General features: G+C 45.8%; 1 protein-coding gene across 6 annotated transcripts in view; it reads right to left on the bottom strand.

Annotated features, from left to right (window-relative positions):
• pde3a (phosphodiesterase 3A) overlaps positions 1-23,114 on the bottom strand; it is a 340,829-nt gene that overhangs the window by 29,861 nt on the left and 287,854 nt on the right. For all 6 annotated transcript variants that reach the window (XM_033039491.1, XM_033039489.1, XM_033039493.1 and 3 more), the window contains 6 exons: positions 18,098-18,228; positions 17,040-17,259; positions 12,305-12,390; positions 10,634-10,824; positions 7,549-7,686; positions 4,208-4,319 (listed from right to left, as the gene is read on the bottom strand). In XM_033039491.1, coding sequence (XP_032895382.1) covers positions 4,208-4,319; positions 7,549-7,686; positions 10,634-10,824; positions 12,305-12,390; positions 17,040-17,259; positions 18,098-18,228 — 878 coding nt within the window. The remainder of the gene's footprint in view (positions 1-4,207; positions 4,320-7,548; positions 7,687-10,633; positions 10,825-12,304; positions 12,391-17,039; positions 17,260-18,097; positions 18,229-23,114) is intronic.

The raw sequence follows: 23,114 nt of genomic DNA on the forward strand, positions 1-23,114 counted from the left end.
CTCACGATCACAGGGAGAACGTGCAAACTCCGCATAGACAGCACCCAATCTATAGATCGCACCCGGGTCTCTGGTGCTGTTTGGCAGCAACTCTACTACTGCATCGCTGTGCCAGTTCTATCCAAACTGTTCAGAAGCCGAATGGAGCAGTTACTGGCTGTGGCTGAAGAGAAAATATGCTGTCTGGGCTGCCACATGACCATCTAGAGGCTAACCATAAGACACACACCCAGGGCTGATCACCCTGCGGTGGGCCTGCCTCGATTGAGGGTGTCTTGTGATAAGAGGCCAAAACACCCAGTGACGTTGAGGTACACAACTGAAGATGTGTCTGATTGGTAGCAATATCACCTAGTGGTCATCCCCAAGAATACCCAATGTCAATTGTAGTGAAAAATCTTAGGGATTGTAACATCCAGTCCTACTAATCAATATAGCATACATAAATACAACCAAGTACAAAATCAAGCACAACAGATAAAGCAAAGGGGAAGATACAGGGTCTGGAACATAGTTCTCAGCATTATGGCGCATCAGTTCCAGAGACAAAGTCCAATGTCCGCAATGGGGTGGAGGTGAATCGGACAGAGCCCTAGCTTTTGGAAGGACCGTTCAGAACTCTAATAACAGAGGGGAAGAAGCTGCTCTTGGATCTGGAAGCGAATTGGACTGTACTCTAGCTTATGGAAGGTCCATTCAGAAGGGGAAGGTGTTCGGGCAGTGGGGAAATGGATCAGGGGCCATGTTGTCCACTGGGCACCTGAAAGTGAACGTGGTTTTCCTTTAAGTATCAACACGTCCAAGTGGGAATGCTGCCCTGCCGTGTCAGACGCTGACTGACGAGTCACGAGGTTGGGGTGGTTGAATCCAGGGATCAGCGTGTCTTGATGTACAGGGTGCGATAAGTCGGCTCAGTGAAGCTGTGGTGAGTGCAGAACATTCCTGTTTGCTCTGTGGGACAAACATCGAATGTGCTGCCAGCAAATAAATAATGATCACAACATTTCGCCAATAACAATCCTTTAATGTTTTCCCGAACGGCGTTTACGGGCTACTTGACCCCGACATATTTTGATGTGTTTGAGAGTGCAGCTGTTGCATGTGTTATTGGAGAGTAGAATAGCCCAGGAACATTAAAGCTTGCATTTTACTTGCCAGCTCCTCCTACCTCCTCCTCCTCCTCCTCCTCCACTCTCTGGGCACAAGAGAAATGTAAAGCAATGCCATGACAACACGGTGGCACAGCGGTAGAGTTGCTGCCTTACAGCGCCAGAGACCCGGGTTCGATTCTGACTATGGGTGCTGTCTGTACGGAGTTTGTATGTTCTCCCCGGTTGGGGGAAGCTTTTTCTAATCTCTTACCTCGATACAGATGCGATTTATTCCCGTATCATATCTCCGTCCACACTGCGGCCTAACATCAAGGAGTTAGCAGCCTTTGCTGGAGACTGACTTTTGAGGGTTCCACCGTAGAGAGCCTTCGGGACTTTAACCACAAAGCCCGCAATCCCTTTGACAGGATCGACCTCAGAGCTCCAACCGTGGGTGCTTGTGGACTTAACATCACGGAGCTCGTGGCCTTGGTCAGAGACTGACTTCAGGAACTCCAAGCCACAGGAGCTTCGACCGCCGGCTGCGGGAGCTTTGATCGCCCCGACACGGGAGAATAAAGAGGAAGAAGCTTGGACTTTTTTGCCTTCCATCACTGTGGGGAATGTGGGGAATCCGCTGTGGTGGATGTTTATGTTAACCTTTATGTACAGTGCCCTCCATAATGTTTGGGACAAAGACCCATCATTTATCTATTTGCCTCTGTACTCCACAATTTGAGGTTTGTAATAGAAAAAAAATCACATGTGGTTAAAGTGCACATTGTCAGATTTTAATAAAGAACATTTTTACACATTTTGGTTTCACCATGTAGAAATTACAGCAGTGTTTATACATAGTCTCCCCATTTCAGGGCACCATAATGTTTGGGACACAGCAATGTCATGTAAATGAAAGTAGTCATGTTTAGTATTTTGTTGCATATCCTTTGCATGCAATGACTGCTTGAAGTCTGTGATTCATGGACATCACCAGTTGCTGGGTGTCTTCTCTGGTGATGCTCTGCCAGGCATGCATTGCAGCCATCTTTAGCTTATGCTTGTTTTGGGGGCTAGTCCCCTTCAGTTTTCTCTTCAGCTTGTAAAAGGCATGCTCAATTGGGTTCAGATCGGGTGATTGACTTGTCCCCTCTCGAGAATTAACAATTTTTTAGCTTTTGAAAAACTCCTTTGTTGCTTTAGCAGTATGTTTGGGATAATTGTTTTGCTGTAGAATGCGTTTTGAGGCATTTGTTTGAACTTGAGCAGATAGGATGTGTCTATACACTTCAGAATTCATTATGCTACTACCATCAGCAGTTGTATCATCAATGAAGATAAGGGAGCCAGTACCTTCAGCAGCTATACATGCCCAGGCCATAACACCCCGACCACCGTGTTTCACAGATGAGGTGGTATGCTTTGGATCTTGGGCAGTTCCTTTTCTCCTCCATACTTTGCTCTTGCCATCACTCTGATATAAGTTAATCTTCGTCTCATCTGTCCACAAGACCTTTTTCAAGAACCGTGGCTGCTCTTTTAAGTACTTGGCAAACTGTAATCCGACCAAAGGTACACAAAAAAGCTGGAGAAACTCAGCGGGTGCAGAAGCATCTATGGAGCGAAGGAAAAAGGCAGCGTTTCGGGCCGAAACCCTTCTTCAGACCATCATATATTTGCAGCTAACCAGTGGTTGGCATCTTGCAGTGTAGCCTCTGTATTTCTGTTCATGAAATCTTCTGCGGACAGTGGTCATTGACAAATCCACACTTGACTCCAGAAGAGTGTTTCTGATCTGTCGGACAGGTGTTTGGGGATTTTTCTTTATTATAGAGAGAATTCTTCTGTCATCAGCTGTGGAGGTCTTCCTTAGTCTGCCAGTACCTTTGCAATTAGTAAGCTCACCAGTGCTCTCTTTCTTCTTAATGATGTTCCAAACAGTTGATTTTGGTAAGCCTAAGGTTCGGCTGATGTCTCTAACAGTTTTATTCTTGTTTCTTAGTCTCATAATGGCTTCTTTGACTTTCATTGGCACAACTTTGGTCCTCATGTTGATAAACAGCAATAAAAGTTCCAAAGGTGATGGAAAGACTGGAGGAAAGACTAGGTTTTTTTAAATTGTATGGCTGAATGGTAACTCAAATTTCACTGTACCAATTGGTGCATGTGACAATAAATGTAAACTTGAAACTAGGTGCTGAGAGCTCTCTTATACCTGCATTAAGGAGGCAATTAAACACACCTGAGCAATTACAAATGCCTGTGAAGTCATGTGTCCCAAACGGTGTGGTGCCCTGACATGGGGGGGACTATGTATAAACACAGCTGTAATTTCTACATGGTGAAACCAAAATGTATAAAAATGGTCTTTAATAAAATCTGACAATGTGCACTTTAACCACGTGTGATTTTTTTCTATTACAAATCTCAAGTTGTGGAGTACAGAAGCAAATAAATAAATGATGGGTCTTTGTCCCAAACATTATGGAGGGCACTGTAGTTGTGTGTCTTGTTGCTTTTTTTTTTGTGTTCGTAAAGCTGTACGGTAATTCGCATATCACTGTACCTTAATTGGTACATGTGACAATAAAAGACCTTTGAAGGTAGACAAAAGTGCTGGAGAAACTCAGCGGGTGCAGCAGCATCTATGGAGCGATGGAAATAGGCAACGTTTCGGGCCGAAACCCTTCTTCAGACCCTTTGAAACCATGTGGGCTTTCTCCAGGTGCTCTGGTTTCCTCCCACACTCTAAAGCTGTGCAGGTTTGTTGGTTAATTGTCCTGTGTAAATTATCCCTGGTGCGTAGGATAGAATTAGTGTGAATGGTTGATCGATTGTCGACGCGGACTCGTCGGGCTGAAAGGCCTGCTTCCATACTGTATGTCTGAACTAAACTAAACTAAACGGTGGGTCTACCAGCTTCGCCGCTGTGCCGACCGCTTGTTGCAGGAAGGCTGTTCCAAGTTTGGGACCAGAATGTTAGCATTATAACTCCCATTGACAGTATATATATATATTTCCAATCAACAACAATCATGTTTGCAGTGAGTGGTGGCTCAAACAGTATTTGTGGTGACTTTTCCCCCACACACAATGCAAAAAGATGCGACAATACTTACATGGAATATCTCTGTAGCCATTTTCTAATGCATGAAAGTAGTTCATAAACTCCTTCAATGGGATTTTAAATATTTCAAACAGCCCAGTATCTTCAAACAGTTTGAATGCTACCTGCAGAGAGAGAGGGGTTTGATAGTTAGTGCATGGAAATTATAATATTTAGTAGAGAGAAAAATCACAGGCTCACTAAAGTTATCATATCATTGTACCTTAATTGGTACATGTGACAATAAAATACCTTTGAAGGTAGACAAAAGTTCCAACTGGATTTAGTTTAGTTTAGAAATAAACTGCGGAAACAGGCCCTTCAGCACAGACATTGTGGGCCTGTTTCAGCGCTGTATTCTATGTTCTATGTTTCTGATCATGAATTACCCAATCTAAATTAATTCAAATGACACATCCATTTGACATTAAGCTCATAACTGCACTTTATAAAATTTTCTTTAGCTTTCCCCTTCAGATGAAACCTCCACTATAGATTTAGATTTAGGTTTAAGCTTATTATTGTCATGTGTCATTGTCAGTATGTACACACAGGTACAGCTTTATTTTGCATGCTATCCAAACAGATACCATCCATATATACAATCAAGTCAATGTCAAATACTATCAAAGATAGACACAAAATGCTGTAGTAACTCAGCGGGACAAGCAGAATCTCTGGAGAGAAGGAATGACTTTTTCGGTTCGAGACCCTTCTTCAGATCTTTGTTTTATCTTCATAATTTTTTTTTAAATCTTCAGAACCTGAAATGTCAATCCTTCTATCCAGAGATGCTATCCAGCATTTTGTGCCTATCTTCGGTGTAAACCAGTTCCTTCCTACTCAAATACAATAGTTTAGTCTTGGTTTCAGTTTAGAGATACAGCATGAAAAAAGGATCTATACTTCACGGAGTCCACGCCGACCATCGATCACCCGTTCACACTAATTCTATGTTATCTCACTTTTACATCCACTCCCCTCACACAAGCAGCAGTTTTCAAATGGCCAATTAACCTACAAACCTGCACCTCTTTGGGATGTGGGAGGAAACCGGCGCACCTGGAGCAAACCCACACGGTCACGGGGAGAACGTGCAAACTCCACACAGAGGTCAGGATCGAACCCGGGTCTCTGGGGCTGTGATGCAGCAGCTCTACCCGCTACACCACTGTCATTCGACGGAGCAAAGTCATTTGAAAAGGACATAAAGTACTGGAGTAACTCAGCAGAGACCTAAAACGTCACCAATCCATGTTCTTCAGAGACTGCTGCCTGACCCGCTGAGTTACTCCAGCACTTTGTGTCTACCTTCGGTGTAAACCGGCATCTGCAGCTCCTTCTTACACATCTAAAAGGAAATGCTGGAGAAACTCAGTGGGTCAGGCAGCGTCTCTGGCGAAAAAGGATGGGTGACATTTCGTGTCGTGACCCTTCATTAGACTGAGTCCATTTGTATATTAAGCAGCGTCTGCTGTTCTTTTTTTTTTCTACACTCTTAAATTATTCTGGAATAGATTGGGGGGGAAAATACAACTGCTTGTTTCAAGATTGCAGCATGAAAATGACTGCCCTTATCTCCGATTGAATCTACCATTGATCAGTCGTAATGTGACATCCTTTTCTCCAGCTTAATTCCTTGGTGTCCTTGGTGCCCTACGTCATGTTGGCTTAGCAACAGGTACATCCAAAGTACTGCATTAAAAATGGTGGCTTGAAAATAAAGAGACCAAAGAAATCTGGAACATCTTAAACAGATACAATGCCGCTGTTAACCTCGCTTTTGAAATTGAACAGCTCAGGCTGCATCTTGAGCATCAGAACCCTTGAGCAATATTTGTGTTTGTTGTTTCGCCTCGCTGGCAGTGGCGCAGAGGTAGAGTCGCTGCCTTACAGTGCCAGAGGCCCGGGTTCAATCCTTACTACGGGCGCCGTCTTAAATTACGGAGATTGTACGTTCTCGCTGTGACCACGCAGGTTTTCTCCGGGTGCTCCAGTTTTCTCCCCGATCCCAAAGACGTGCAGGTTTGTCCCCCCGTGTGTAGGATCGACCTAGTGTGAGGGGGTGATCGTTGGCCCCGCGTGGACTCGGTGGGCCGAGGGGATTGTTTCTGTGCCGCATCTCTGAACTAAACTAATCTGTCGGCTTGGACGAGTTGGGGCCAGGGACCTGTTTCTGTGCTGTTTCGCTCCATGAGGACCAAGCAAAGAAACAAATAGAGGCCCAAGGAACGGCAGATGGTGGTTTACAAAAGAAGTGCTGGAGTAACTCTACGTCAGGCAGCATCTCTGGAGAACACGGATAAATGATGTTTCGGGACAGGATCCTGGGATCCTTCTTCAGAGCATATTATTGGGGTGAAAGGCAAGGACTGGGGTGAGAAGTACTACGGGCCAAAGCGGATTTGTGGGTGAGGCATCCGTCTATGACAGCATCTATTACAGCAGGAGGGAAAACCATGAAGGGTGTCAAAGGTTACGGTGAGAAGGCAGGAGAATGAGGTTGAGAGGGAAAAATAGATCGTCTATGATTGAATGACGGAGTAGACTCAATACCTACTCCACCTTGCTGCCCTCTTTCCTTTCACCATTAACCCTTTGAGGGTTTCCTTTGAGCATTTTAGATTTTTACTGCTAACACCTTGCATATGTCAGAACAAACTAGTAATCTAACCAAAGTCAAGCCCAAAACAGTTTTCCACAAGGTTCAGTTTAGTTTAGCTTAGCTTAGTTTAGTGTAGTTTAGTGTATTGTCACGAGTACTGAGGTACAGTAAAAAGCTTTTGCTGCGTGCTAACCAGTTAGCGGAAAACAATATTTGATTACAATCAGGCCATTCACAGTGTACAAAAACATGATAAAGGGAATAACATTTACGAAGCAAGATAAAGTCCAGTAAGGTTCGACTAAAGATAGTCCGAGGGTCTCCAGTGAAATACATTGTAGCTCAGGACCGCTCTCTAGTTGTTGATAGGATGATAGGATGGAGAGTTTAGATTAGTTTAGTAATATAGCGTGGAAACAGGCCCTTCGGCCCACCGAGCCCGCACCAACCAGTAATCACTCCGCACACTAGAGCTATACACGTCCATACACGTGGGACAATTTGTAATTTTTCCCGAAGCCAATTAATCGACAAACCCGTACATCTTTGGAGTGTGTGAGGAAACCGGAGCACCCGGGGTAAACCCACGTGGTCTCGGGGAGAACGTGTAAACTCTGCACTGACAGCACCCGTAGTCGGGGATCGAACCCGGGCCTCTGGCGCTGTGAGGTAGCGGCTCTACCGCTGCGCCACCGTGTCGCCCCGTGTGTTTACACAACACAGAACGGCATCATAAAGCTCTTGCTCACCTGGCTGAGGATCCGGCCACATTTTGAGCCTGTCATCTCCATGAGATCAAAGATGGGAAAATTCCAGTTGTTCAGTTGTGTGAATGTTATCTCCAGATCTTCCATGAGGAGAGGCTCTGGGGCAAGGATTGGTTTCTCCTGAAAAAAAGTGAAAGGAAAGTCTGAGCTGGAGTGACATTAGAACGTGGACATCTTTACTCAAAGCCTTGGGGGGACAATTCAAACCCAATACACCCATCAGGAATCTGAGGAGATTGGGATCAATGCTGGTTTCATCATGCCGGACGTTACCGAGACACAAGGAACTGCAGAATTGTCAGAAAATCCACCATGTGTCAAGAGGCAAGTCAGGAGTGTTTTATTGTCATATGTCCCATATAGAACAATGAAATTCTTAAAGCCCTGTCCCACTGTACGAGTTCATTCAAAGAGTTCTCCCGAGTTTGCCCTGATTCGAACTCGGAGATTTACGGTAATGGACGCTCGTCGGTACTCAGGGCTCTCGTGGACATTTTTCAACATGTTGAAAAATCTTCACGAGCTTCCCAAGTACCTGCTGTTAGCGTTACAAGCCGCTAAGAGACGTCCTGAGCTCCGACGTACCCGCTACGTACTTTCTACGTGCTTACAAGTTTTTTTTTTTTTTAAACTCGGGAGAGCTCTTGAATGATCTCGTACAGTGGGACAGTCATTTCTTGCTCGAAAAACTCAGCGGGCCAGGCAGCATTGTTTAGTTTAGTTTTAGTATAGAGATACAGCATGGAAACAGGCCCTTCGGCCTATCGAGACCACACCGACCAGCGATCCCCGTACACTAGCACTATCCTACACACTAGGGACAATTTACAATTTTCCCGAAGCCAATTAACCTACAAACCCGTACGTCTGTAGGATATGGGAGGAAACCAGAGTACCCAGAGAAAACCCACGCAGGTCATGGGTAGAACGTACAAACTCCGTACAGACAGCACCCGTGGTCAGGATCCAAACCGGGTCTCTGGCGCAGTAAGGCAGCAACTCTATCGCTGCGCCACCATGCCAGCCCTGAGGGAGGAATGGACGTACAATGTTTCGAGTTGGAACCTTTATTTAGACTGATGGGGTAGGGGGGGAAGAAGCTGGAAAATCATTGTCCCGCACCTTCCCCCCTCCCCCCCCCCCTCACCTCCCTTTCCCAACTCATTCCTCTTTACTTCATCGGCCTGAAGAAAGTCCCTGACCTGAAACACCGTCTGCCCATTCCCTCCACAGATGATGCCTGACCCGCTGAGTTCCTCAAGCACTTTGTGTTATGTGTGGCTTCATCACAAATTGAAGTCAGAGAGCAATATTGATCAACATGCACAAATGGCAGCCTGTGAGTTTGGCCAATGTGACTCCTGTTACATTTATTCATACTTCTATTATAAACGATGCTACCTTCACATTTTTCATTCCAAAGTCCCCTCTGTGTGTATTTATATATAAAAATAAACTGCTGATGCAACCTTGTCATGCTATAATTGCACCCTCTCCCCAGTAGCAGTGACGTACTGCAGCTCAATGAGGTGACAGCCACGATATATGTCCCATAATAATGCCAGAAATCTGCGCATGTGATATGAATGTACGCTTAGACTGCGGAATAGATCTCTGATCTCGACCCTCGACATTCAGTTCAGAGTTTTGTTTCGAATTCAGAGATGCAGCAGGGAAACAAATCCTTCAGCCCACCAGGACCACGCCGACCATCCATCACCCGTTCACACTAGTTCTATGTTAACCCATTTTCTCATCCACTCCCTACACACTAGGGGCAATTTACAGAGGGACAATTAACCTGCAAACCCACATGTCTTTGGGATGTGGGAGGAAACCGGAGCACCCGGAAGAAGTCACAGGGAGAACGTGCAAACTCCACACACAGACAGCACCAGAGGTCAGGATTGAACCCGGGTCTCTGATGATGTGAGGCAGTCTGAAGAAGGGTCTCGATCAAAACATCGATTATCCATGTTCTGCAGAGCTGCAGTCTGACCTGCTGAGTTACTCCAGTACTTTGTGCCATTTGTGTATTAACCAGCATCTGCAGTTCCTTGTTTCTACATTTTGACAGTCCAACCCGCTGTTCCACCGTTTGCTCCGGTTTCCTCCCACATCCCAAAGACGTGCGGGTTTGTAGGTAAATTGCCCCCAAGAGTGTAGGGAGTGGATGAGAAAGTGGGATAATGTAGAACTAGTGTGAACTGGTGATCGATGGTCGGAGTGGACTCGGTGGGTCGAAGGGCCTGTTTCCATGCTGTATCTCTAAATCTAAAAAAACCGGAAACAGTTTGTTTTGGATTTGCGAGTCAGAAGATGTGTTATGGAGTCCTTGCTGTCTTTTAATGTTGGGTCACATCATGAACCATCTTTGCTAGGTTTAATTTCTGGCATGGCACAGTAACAGGTAACCAGATCACTGGGACAAAGCCTTTATAGCTTTACTTTTAGAGTTTTAGCCTTTGGTCTCATAGACCAGAGATACTGCGTGGAAACAGGCCCTTCGGCCCATCGAGTCCACCCCGTCCAATGATCACCCCGTACACTGGCACTCTCCTACACACTAGGGACAATCTACAATTTTTACCAAAGCCAATTAACCTACAAACCTGCACGTCTTTGGAATGTGGGAGGAAACCGAAGCAGCCGGAAGAAAGCCACATGGTCAGAGGGAGAACGTGCAAACTCCCCATCGACGGTACCCGAGGTCAGGATCGAACCCGGGTCTCTGGCGCTGTAAGGTGGCAATTCTACCGCTGTACCACCATGTTGCCCACACTAGTTCGATGTTATTCCACTTTCAGATCCTACACACTAGGGGCAATTTTACAGAGGGCCAATTAACCCACAAATCTGTACATCTTTGGGATGTGGGAGGCAAACCAGAGCACCTGGAGGAAACCCACAGGGTTACCCGGGAAAACGTACAATCTCCGTACAGACAGCAACCCCGAGGTCAGGATCGAACCCGGGACTCCGGCGCTGTGAGGAGGCAACTCTACTTGTGCGCCACTGTGCTGCCCACAGACTCAACACAGACCGAACACTATTCCTCTGAAAATACCTCAGCTGGGATGAGGTGGAGCAAGGTGATGTCCTCGGGCCTGTAGATCCCACAGCCAGACCCCGTGAGGGACTGCTCCAAGCCTTTGGCTGAGGAGTCCTGGTCTTCATCGTTCTGCGTGATGTCGCTGCTGTCGCTGTTGTTTGTTTCGTGAGTGCTGTCATAGTCCGAGGTGGCTTGGTTGGGGTCGTCTGTTGGAGACAAATGTCCAACTATTCATTACCTTACCACGGCTTGGTGAAGTGCCTGCTCCCATCAGCAGTGAATCCAAAGACCTTATACCTTGTTCCCTGTCGCCCCACTCCTCTCATCCCTAAGGCCTTTGCCTGTTTAAACCTCATTCCTTCACCACAAGACCATTAGGTGTAGGAGCAGAATTAGGCCATTCAGCACATTGAGCCCGCTCCGCCATTCAATCATGGCTGATCTATTTTCCCTCTCAACCCCATTTTCCTGCCTCCTCAACATAACCTTTGACACCCTTACTAATCAGTAACCAATCAATCTCTACTTTAAAAATACCCAATGACATGGTCGCTACTGCCGTCTGTGGAAATAGATTCCACAGATTCACTACCCACTGGCTACAGAAATTCCTTCTCGTCTCCATTCACCATTAAGGTACCTCTTCCAGGCCATTCTAATGACTGGTAGGTACATAATCAGCTGGAAAGTCCTCTCCAGAGGCTACAATGGTAGGGATCACAGCCAAGATGTATTACAGGTGGTCAAGATGTACAACACTTATCTACAGCCACATGATCCATGTCCCTCCATTCCTATCCAAAGGATTTGTAAACATGATTATTGTATCTGCCTCCACCACCACCACCACCCTCAGCTGCAAGTTCCAGGCACACACCACACAGGGTAAAGAAACTTGCCCGCACACCTACTTTAAACTCTGCCTCCCTCACGTTAAAACTATGCCCCCGACTCATTGACTTTTCCACCCTTAGGAAAAGGTTCTGACTGTCTACCCTATCTATGTCGCTCATAGTTTTATATACTTTGATTGAGTCACCCTGCAATCTCTGGCATTCCAAGGAAAACAACGCAAACTTGTCCAACCTCTCGTAGGGTCATAGAGTCTATACAGCCATGGAACCAGGCCCTTCGGCCCAACTTTCCCCACTGGCCAAGATGCCCCATTGATACTAATCCCACCTGCTTGCATTTGACCCCTATCCTTCTAAATCTTTCCTATCCATGTACCAGTCCAAATGTCTTTTAAATGAGATAGTACCTGCTTCATCTACCTTCTCCGGCAGCTCGTCCCATATAACCCACCACCTTCTGTGTGAAAAAGTTGCCTCTCGGGTTCCTATTAAATATTTCCCCCCTCACCCTAAACCTATGACCCCTGGTTCTTGATTCCCCAACTCTGCTCAAGAGACACTGTGTCTTTACCCGATCTATTCCTCTCATCCTCCTACGTTCTAAGGAATAGAGTCCTTGCCTGCCCAATCTCTCCCTAGAGCTCAGGCCATTGAGTTCCGGCAACATCCTTGTAAATCTTCCCTGCTCCATGTACATCTTCTCTCCTGAAATTAACCTAACATCAGATAACCCAAAAGCCTGTCTCAAAATCCCTCCAAAGAACAACTTTGACAGTCTGATAATCCAACACTGAAACTTCATTGGTGTCACTGTCGGAGATTAACTGCTCACCTGTCCGGCTCGGTAAGTGCCCTGTTGTCTCCACTCTTCCCGCTGTGCTGTCCGAGTGCGTCAGCTTACTGAAAGGCCGACCACAACTGCAACATCAAATACACTGCATTTTAGACAGAAGCACACAAGCTTTAAACAATGTGCGTGTCCAGATGACATAAGAGATCGCAGATGCTGGAGTCTTGCGCAAGAGAGAAAGTGCTGGAGTAACTCAGCGGGTCAGACAGCATCTGTGGAGGGAGTTTTCCCGGCGATGTTTTGGTTCGAGACCTTTCTTCAGACGGATTGTAATAGCGGGGGGGGGGGGGGGGGAAACAGCGCAGAAACAGGCCCTTCGGCCCACAGAGTCCGTGCCGACCACCGATCGCCCCGTACACTAACACTATCCTACACACTAGCGGCTATTTACAATTTTTACCAAAGCCAATAATCCTGTACGTCTTTGGAGTGTGGGAGGAAACCAGAGCACCCGGAGAAAACCCATGCAGTCACGGGGAGAATATTTAAACTCTATACGGACAGCGCCCGTAGTCAGGATCGAACGTGGCACTGTAAGGCAGCAACCCAACCACTGCGCCACCGTGCAGCCTCTGTTATTTAGTTACTTATTTAATGGGCTGGTTAAAAAGTGGTTGGATAAGCAGATGGGTTGGGAGTGAGGAAACGTTGGCTGAAGAAGACAGGATGGAAGAATGGTCACACCAGTCGGGTTTAACAATCTGTGCAAATCCACGTAGATATTCAACCTTACATCTGTGTGGGTGCGTCAATGATCAGGATTGACATGGCACGAGACAATATATAACATGGTTTAGTCTAGACATCGCTTTCTCACTGAAACCAGCTTTCCTTTGTAAAGTGTCAGTAACATTTAAGTGTTCCAATGTATTTTGGCTGAGCTGTAACTCCTTGGGCCTGCAACATGTTTTACGATTCATTCCCACGCGCCTGCACCAAGATCTGCCTGCACTCGTGTAGGAAGGAACTGCAGGTGCTGGTTTACACCGCAGATAGACACAAAATTCTGGAGTAACGCAGCAGGACAGGCAGCATCTCTGGAGAAAAGGAATAGGTGACGTTTCGGGTCGAGATCACTCTTTGTTCTGAAGAAGGGTCTCGAACCGAAACGTCATCTATTCCTTTTTCCCAGAGATGCTGCCTGACCTGCTGAGTTACTCCAGCATTTTGTGTCTATCTTCTGCCTACACTCATACTTGGAGACAGAAGGAACAGCAAATGCTGGAATCCTGAGCAGGGCCGGAATCTGTGGAGAAAAAGGATGGATGACGTTTCGGGTCAGGGGGCCTTCTTCAGACGCCGACCTGAAACCTCACCCATCCTCTTTCTCCAGAGATGCTGCCTGACCCGCTGAGTTACTCCAGCACTTTGCGTCCATCTTTGAAAGCAAAGGCCGCACCTTGCAAATGGGGAACGGCAGAGTTTCTGCCTATATTTGGATTGCAGACAAGGTGTTGGATGCTAATAAATCTCCAGTGACAGAAATTGAGGAGAAACTGTTTAATATCAACCTAATTTGGCTGACAACTATTATATAAATAGTACCAACAGATATTTATTGAAAAAGGATTGTAAAACGCAAAGTCGAGTCATGTCGACTGCTTTTAGGACAGTGAACATCACACAGAGAGCCTGAACGGAAAACAACAACAACAAGATCTTTCAGTGACTGCAGTTAAAACAATCTGGTGATCTTTGAATTTCTGATCCTACCACCAGCCACCTAGAGTCATAGAGTCTGACCTGCTGAGTTTAGTTTGGTTTAGTTTAGTTGAGAAATACAGAACGGAAACAGGCCCATCGGCCCACCCAGTCCAGCGATCACCCCACACACTAATGCCCCTGTACCACTTAGGAACCCTGAACAGAAACCTCTGGAGACTTTGCGCCCCACCCAAGGTTTCCGTGCGGTTCCCGGAGGTTGCAGGTGGTTGCCGGAGGTTGCAGGTAGTGGAAGCAGGTAGGGAGACTGACAAAAACCTCCGGGAACTGCACGGAAACCTTGGGTGGGGCGCAAAGTCTCCAGAGGTTTCCGTTCAGGTTTCCTAAGTGGGACAGGGGCATTACTTTCTTCAGTTTAACAGGCCTCTAAACATCTATCTGCATACTGCAGTTAAAGTGCTGGAGTAACTCAGTGGGTCAGGCTGGCCAGGCAATGTTTCAGGTGAGGACCCAATTTTAGACTGATTGTAGTAGGGGGGGAGAAAGCTGGAAGAGATGCCTCGTCAGGAATATAACTTAGATGTCTTCAAAAAGTAAACTGGAGACACAAGGAACTGCAGATGCTGGAATCTTGAGCAAAGCACAATTGCTGGAGGAACTCGGTAGTTCAGGCAGCAACTGTGGAGGGGAATGGACAGAGAGGCGATGGTTTGGGTCGAGACCCTTCTTCAGACATTTGTATATGGAGTCTGAAGGAGGGTCCCAACCCGAAACGTCACCTGTCCATTTCCCTCCACAGATGTTGCCTGACCTGCTGAGTTCCTCCAAAATGTTTGTGTTTTTGATCAAAGAGCATAACAGGATATTAAATCACAGAGAAGAATATTGGATAGTCACAAAAAGCTGGAGTAACTCAGCAGGCCAGACAGCATCTATGGAGAAAAGGGACAGGTGATGTTTCGGGTCGAGATCTTTCTTTGCTCTGAAGAAGGGTCTCGACCCGAAAAGTCACCTATTCCTTTTCTTCAGAGATGCTATCTCACCCGCTGAATTACTCCAGCTTTTTGTGTCTATCTTCGGTTTAAACTAGCATCTGCAGTTCCTTCCTACACATGAAGAATATTGGAACAGTGTTGATCCGGGAGGTTTGTTTGTTAGCTATGTTTTAAAGGACAGAGAATTTGAGAGATAGCCGGGTTGCAGGGAGAACATTCTCAAACACAAGGCTAAGGCAATGGAATGGGCATGTGTTATCATTGGAGACTAATATCAGAAAAATCATAAGAGCCAGAACAGTATGGAGGCATGGTGGCACAGCGGTAGAGTTGCTGCCTTACAGCGCCAGAGACCCGGGTTCGATCCTGACTACGGGTGCTGTCTGTACAGAGTTTGTACGTTCTCTCCGTGACCGTGTGGGATTTCCCCAGATGATCCGGTTTCGTCCTATATTCCAAAGACGTACAGGCTTGGAGGTTAACTGGCATCAGTTGTACATTGTCCCTAGTGTGTAGGATAGTGTCAGTGTTAGTAAATTGTCCCTATTGTGTAGGATAATGTTAATGTTAGTAAATTGTCCCTAGTGTGTAGGATAGTGTTAGTGTGCAGTTATTGCTGGTCGGCACAGACTCGGTGGGCTAAACGGCCTGGTTTCCATGCTGTATCTGTAAACTAAACTAAACTAAAGCAGCAGTATAGAAATATTGAAGACTTGTAAGAATGGGTGATGGTGGGGAGGGTGTGGGGTGGTGTCTAGGGTAGTGGGTGTTAGCCTGAAGGGCAATTTTTACCTGATTATATCTTATCATTTTACAGTGTTCAACTTTACTAATCCATATATTTATCCATTTTACACTCAGGAAGGGGATTTCCTTGGTCATATGAACTCAGCTGACAAGTTTAGGATACTGTAAAAGTAGCTGTGTACAGCACAAAGCGTTTAGCCGTCCTGTATTTATGCTAAAGCGAGCAGTTCATACGATGTACAAAGCCATGTGGCAGATTCAAACTAAATGAATGGTGATAGATGATACAGTTGTATCATGGGTCTATAATACTTGCAGCTATACTGTGCCAAATAATCCCAACACAGGGTGCAAGCCTACAAAAAGGGCGGCACGGTGGTGCAGCTGGTAGAGATGCTATCTCACAGTGCCCGACACCCGGGTTCGATCCTGACCTCGGCTCTCTGTGGAGCGTGCATGTTCTCCCTGTGACCATGTGGGTTTTCTCCGGGTGCTCCGTTTTCCTCCTACATTCCAAAGACGTGTGGGTTTGTAGGATAACTGGCCTCTGCAAAATTACCCCCTAGTGTGTAAGGAATGGATGAGAAAGTGGGATAACATAGAACTGATGTGAATGGGTGATCGATGGGCAGAAAGACACGTTTCCATCATGTTCAGTTTAATTTTGTTTAGTGGAAACAGGCCCTTCGGCCCAACCCTTTGACTCTATGACAAAGTCCAATGTCTAGACTGGTGAATCGGACAGTACACTAGCTTATGGAAGGGCCGTGCAGAAGCCTGATAACAGAGGGGGGGAAAAGCTGTTCTTGAGTCTGGTGGTGCATACTTTCAAGCTTCTGTCCCTTTGGACAAGAATGGGTGTGGGCTCAATGGGATGTTAGGATAGAGTCGTCTAGTAGAGTTGCTGCCTTACAGCGCCAGAAAACCGGGTTCCATCCTAATTACGGGTGCTGTCTGTATGGAGTTTGCACGTTCTCCCCGTGACCTGCATGGGTTTTCGCCGGGATCTTCGGTTTCCTCCCACACTCCAGAGACGTACAGGTTTGTAAGCTAATTGGCTTGGTAAAATTACAACTTGTCCCTCGTGTGTGTAGGATAGTATTTGTGTGCGGGGATCGCTGGACGGCGCAGACTCAGTGGGCCGAAGGGCCTGTTTTGCTCGCAGTATCTCTAAAGTAAACAAAACTAATTACAATGTACAAACTCATGTCTTTGGCTTTGGGAAGTCCTAGCCTGTCTTCCAGTCTTCCAAGGTGGTGACAGATATAAGTGTAGGCAGTGCAGAGGAGAGCGGAGAAAAGACAAGTGCTTACCTACTGCAGACGACACAGGTGCCCCTGAACTGCCCTGCTACATCTGGCGCACTCTGAGTGTAGGTCAACGGCTTGTGTGGGTTCCGCCCTGGTTTGGTCATTATATCCGCGGTGTCCGGGAATTCAACTGCGGAGGTTTTGGAAGTGGGGCTTCCAGTCGGGGTCCCCTGGATCGGCGAGTGGGACGGGGAGGTGAGAGGTGTGATATTCGAAGAGTAACCTGGCAAAAGAACAACCTCGTTAACAATTCCATTCTTGGACTTGACCAATAAATTAACAAAACAAAAGGAGACCCCCAAATTATTAATGTAACAGATCATTTTTAATAATAGACCATGCATGTTAAGAGTAAATGAAAATTAATGAACATGATGGAAACAGGCCTTTCAGCCCATCGATTCCATGTCACCATCGATCACACGTTCGCAAGAAAACTGGTGCTGGAAATAGACAATAGACAGTAGGTGCAGGAGTAGGCCATTCAGCCCTTCGAGCCTGCACTGCCATTCACTGTGATCATGGCTGATCATCCACAATCTGAAATTTAGTTTAATTTACACCGGATACAGCAAGATAACAGGCCATTTGGCCCACCGAATCACCAGTTCATGCTAGTTCAGCATTATCCCACTTGCTCATCCACTCCCTGTAAACTAGGGGCAATTTTATAGAGGACCAATTAACCTACAAACCCACACGTCTTTGGGATGTGGGAGGAAACCAGAGCACCTGGAGGAAAACCATGTGGTCGTAGGGAGAACGTGCAAACTCCACACACACGGACAACACCCATAGTCAGGATCGAACCCGGGTCTCTGGTGCTGTGAGGCAGCAACTCTACCGTTGCACCACTAAGTTGAAGGGTTCTGATGAAGGGCATTTGACCTGAAACTCCAACGCTATTTCACTCCCCATAGATGCTGCCTGACCTGCAGTGTGTTCAGGGCACTATCCGCCTCTGTGACAGTTAAGATCCAAAGATTAATTTTTATTTTTAATTAATTTTCAAAAAAACCTGTCGGCACAGAAAAGTCAAAAATCAAAACACATTTGCTCACCTTGTCGAATTTGTCGTTTGCCATTCATGTGGTTGGCGTTGACAATCGTATGGGAGGCTGAGAACGATCGACTTTTAGCAATAGTCAACAGGACTGAAGGAGAGCAGTTGTAAGGCTCTGTGCTAAAGGAACTGAGAGACACAGAGATTATAACCACTGTGGCCACAACCATTCATTCCATTTAACTGACACCACAAATCTCAAAAGTTTTTTACTGAATTGTGCTTTTCACTAATGTCTTACTTTTCTGCGCAGTCTTTTCTCCTTTTTACTGTCTTGTAATTGGTATCGTTATTGGTATTAAGTATGGAGACACAGCATGGCAATAGGCCCTTCGGCCCACGCCGACCATTGATCACCCGTTTGCACTCGTTCCACATTATCCCATTTTTGCATCCACTCCCTACACACCAGGGGAGATTTACAGAGGGCCAATTAACCTACAAACTCACACGCCTCTTTCGGATGTGGGAGGAAGCCGGAGCACCTGGAGGAAACCCGTATGGTCACCGGAAGAGCATACAAACTCTATACAAGTAGTACTGGAGATCAGGATCGAGCCCTGGTCTCTGGCGCTGTGAGGTGACAGCTCTACCAGCTGCGCCAATGTACCTTCCTAATTAATTCACACTAGTTTTCTTCCTGGTTCTCTGGTTTCCTCCTGTACCTCAAAGACGTGCGGGTCTGTAGGTTAATTCCCCTCCGTAAATTGTCCCCGAGGGAGTGGATGAGAAAGTGGGATAATATAGAACCAGTGATCGATGGTTGGCCTGTACAGATGGCCCGTTTCCATACTGTATCTCTAAACTGTAAGCACTGAGAAAACATCTATAGATGTTTACAGGGACACAATAGGCAGCAGTTGACATTAAGCCAAAGAGGATTTGAGAAATCCTGGGAGAATTAATAACTTGGTCAAAATAGTGACAGTGGGAGGAAGTTGCTCTAAAGATAGTGGAATGGGAGGCGAAAAGATACAAAGACCCCATAAATCAGATACTGATCTACAATGTGACAACAAATAAGTTTTGGATCACTGAGACAAAGAATTGGCAAACGTATCGAGCACTGAGTAATCTCTTCAAACGTTCATGGTTCAAATTGGTATTGCTATTATGGAAAATCTAAACCCATTTGTGACTTGACAATATTCATGGACATATAACATTGAACAGCACAGCACAAGAACGTGCTGTACAGGAACTTCAGCCCACAATGTCCGGGCCGAATACGATGTCAAGTTAAACTGATCTCATCTGTCTGTGCATGATCCATATCCCTCTATGTTCATAAAGCAAAGCCTCTTCAACATCACTATTGTATCTGCCTCCACCACCACCCCTGGCAATGCCTCCCCCCCCTCCCCCCCCCCCCCCCCGGGCACCAACCACCGACTCTGTGTAAAAAGCATGCTCCGCACATCTCCTTTAAACTTCCCCCCTCTCACCTTACAGCTATGCCCCCTAGTGTTGGATATTTCCATCCAGCAAAAAAGGACATAACGAGCCCTATCGATGCCTCTCATCATTTTGGTATACTTCTTTCAAGTCTCTTCTCAACTTCCAATGTCCCAGAGAAAACAATCCAAGTCTGAAGAAGGGTTTTGGCCCGAAACGTCGCCTATTTCCTTCGCTCCATAGATGCTGCTGCACCCGCTGAGTTTCCCCAGCAATTGTGTGTACCCAAGTCTATTCAACCTCTCCCTGTAGCAGAAGTCCTGTAATCCAGGCAGCATTCCACTAAGTGTTTTCAATAGTAGCCAATGTTCCCAGTTTGTGCTTGTAATCTTTGCAGCCTATCACCATGACTAACATTTTATTAAAAGTGCGATAGAATATAGTTATTATATACTAATAGCACAACTAAATGCACAGAAGACGTGAGAAGTGAAGTCCATAAAGGGTTAATCAAAGATGTAAAATATTAACCTTAAATTTGGACACATTGGCACAGCTGGTAGGGATGCTGCCTCACAACACCAGAGACCTGGGTTCAATCCTAACCGCAGGTGCTGTCTATGTGGAGTTTGCACGTTCTCTCTGTGGCGTAGCTAGTGGAGCCTCTCCCCACAGATCACACAAGCCAGGTTCCAACCTGACTTCTAATGCTGTCTGTGTGGAGTTTGCACATCTGCCCTGTGACCTGTGTGGGTTTACCCCGGGTGCTCCGCTTTTCTCCCACATCACCAAGACGCGTGGGAATGTAGGTTAATTGGCCCTCTGTAGATTGCCCCAAGTGTGAAGGGAGTGGATGGGAAAGTGGGATAATATAGAACTAGTGTGAATGGGTGATCGATAGTCTGTGTGGACTCGATGGGCCAAAGGACCTGTTTCCATGTTGTATCTCTAACCTCAATACTTTAAGCAGACTCTGAGCATTTTTATATCTAGCTCTTTTGATCTCCAGAGATTGTGCCTAGTCCGCAGAGTTCCTCCAGCACTCTCTTTTTTTTGTAATTCAACATCTGCAGTTCCTTGTATCCGTGCTTCTCTCCTTGGTAGGATTTGGGTGTAAGCATTACCTTGAGTGGGCATTAGGTAATAACAAGTCCAAATCCACATTACTCACGCTCTTTTCTACAAATTATTTATTGCAGTGATTTTCAAGATTTTCCACTAAAATCAGACCTGGCATTATTTTCCAGGAAGAGTTCTGCATGTCGAGATGTGCAAAACTTGGCTGTTTCAATCTGGGGCTTTCGTTGAAATTGAAAGGCTAGAAACTGGAGCCGTTTGATTTATTCTAATTAGAATCATACAGTGGGGGAAACAGGCCCTTCGGCCCAACTTGCCCACACTGGCAAACATGCCCCGTCCACATTAGTCCCACCTGCCTGCATTTTGTCTATATCCCTCCAAACCTATCCTTTCCAAATGTTTCTTCAATGTTGTGATAGTACCTGCCTCAACTACCTACTCCAGCAGCTTGTTTCATACACTCACCACCCTTTGTAACAAAGTTACTCCTTAGGTTCCTGTTAAATCTTTCCCCCCCCTCACCTCAAATTCTCCTACCATGGGTAAAATAATGTGCATTTACCCAATCTATTCCTCTCATGATTTTGTACACCTCTGTAAGATCACCCTTCATCCTCCTGTGCTCCAAGGAATTGAGTCCCAGCCTGCTCAGGCCTTCAAGTCCTGGCAGCATCCTCGCATATCTTCTCTGCACCCTTTCCAGCTTGATCCAATCATTATTAATAAAACTATGTAGTATGTGCCCTTTGTTCCCTCATCTGCAATGACCAAAGCCTACACGAGTATCAGAAAAGTCGATTTATTTGCCATTTACAAGGATGCTGCCTGGACTCGATGGCCTTCATTATAGAGAGACGTTGGGCAGGCTAGGGCTTTATTCCTTGGAGCGCTGGAGGCTGAAGGGTGTTTGGCTGAATAATTGCAAGATACATCATGGAAACAGCCCCTTCAACCTACCGAGTCCAATCCGAACATCAATCAACCCCTTCACATTAGTTCTATATTATCCATAGGGTGATCTTATTGAGCTGTATCACGAGGGAAATAGATAAAGTGAATGTACACAATCTTTTGCTCAGAATAGGGGAATCAGAAACCATAGAACACAGGTTTAAGGTGAGGGGGGAAAGATTTAATAGGAACCTAAGGGCAACCTTTTCACTGAGAGGGTGGTGGGTAATTTGGAAAGAGCTGCCAGAGGGGGTAGCTGAGGCAGGTATAGTAACAGCATTCAAAGGACACTTGGACGGGAACATGGAAAAAGGTTTGGAGGGATATAGACCAAATGTGGGAATATTGGTCAAGCTTAGATGGGACTTCTTGGTCAACATGGACAAATTGGGCCAAAGGGGCCTGTTTCCATACTGTATAATTCACTTTATATAGGATCTTAACCTCCATATAATTTTATTTCATTCGCATGTCTAAACTGTATTGTTTTACTATATTAATGTTTAATGTTTCATGAGTCATTCTTAATTGTTACTGTATGTCGGGTTGTTACTTGTGAGCGGAGCACCAAGGCAAATTCCTTGTATGTGTACATACTTGGTCAATAAACATATTCATTCATTCATTTTATAACTTGCTATAGTCAACTTCTCTAATTTGATTGTGTTCCAGTTTTACTTTACAATAAAAATGTGCATATAAGGTGCATTGACTACTTATAGGGGAATTCATAAGTAACCTTCTTCAAAGGCTTACATAGCCAGAGTAGGGATAACCTAGAAGCAGCACTCTGTGTCTTTTTGTTTGTTAAACAGCAGTGCATTTCATTGTATCCGGACTTCTCTCCTTGGTGGATTTGGTGGGGAAGTATTACCTTGGTTGGGCATTATTAGCAGCAGGGTTGAAGCAAGAGGGTTGAAGATATGACCTCAACACTTTCAAATATCTATTAGAGGTGCTGCATCAAAAGGCAGCCAGTATCATCAGAGATCCACACCACCCTGGCCGCATATTCATTTCACTCCTACCATCAGGAAGAAGGTATAGGAGTCTGAAAACCGTGACCTCCAGGTTCAAGGAACAGCTTCTTCCCACAAGCATGAGGCTCTTGAACACTACAAACACCACTAACCTATGGACAATGGCTTGTAGACACAGGAAATGCAGATGATGATTGCAAAAAAAAAAGACACAAATGCTGGAGTAACTCAGTGGGTCAGGCAGCATCTGTGGAGGGAATGGACGAGTGATGTTTTGTGTCGCGACCCTTCTTCAGACTGATTGTAGAAGGCAGGAGAAAGCTGGAAAAGATGGGGGCAGAACGAAGTTTGGCCAGTTTTGCACTAATTAATTTATTGAGTTTTTGTTTTAACTTTCATACTATCTGTGAGTTTACGGTCTGTTATGCTGCCACAAGTAAGAATTCATTGTTCCGTTGTCAGTACACACGACAATTAAAGGGCCTGTCCCACTTTCACGACCTAATTCACGATCTCTGCAAGTCTGCCAATTTTCCCGAAGTTAGTTGTAGCTAGTCAAACCCAGTCTTCAACATAGTCGAAGGAGGTCTTCTACATAGTCGAAGGAGG

This window comes from Amblyraja radiata, chromosome 21 (assembly GCF_010909765.2).
Source record: "Amblyraja radiata isolate CabotCenter1 chromosome 21, sAmbRad1.1.pri, whole genome shotgun sequence".
Taxonomy (NCBI): Eukaryota; Metazoa; Chordata; class Chondrichthyes; order Rajiformes; family Rajidae; genus Amblyraja; species Amblyraja radiata.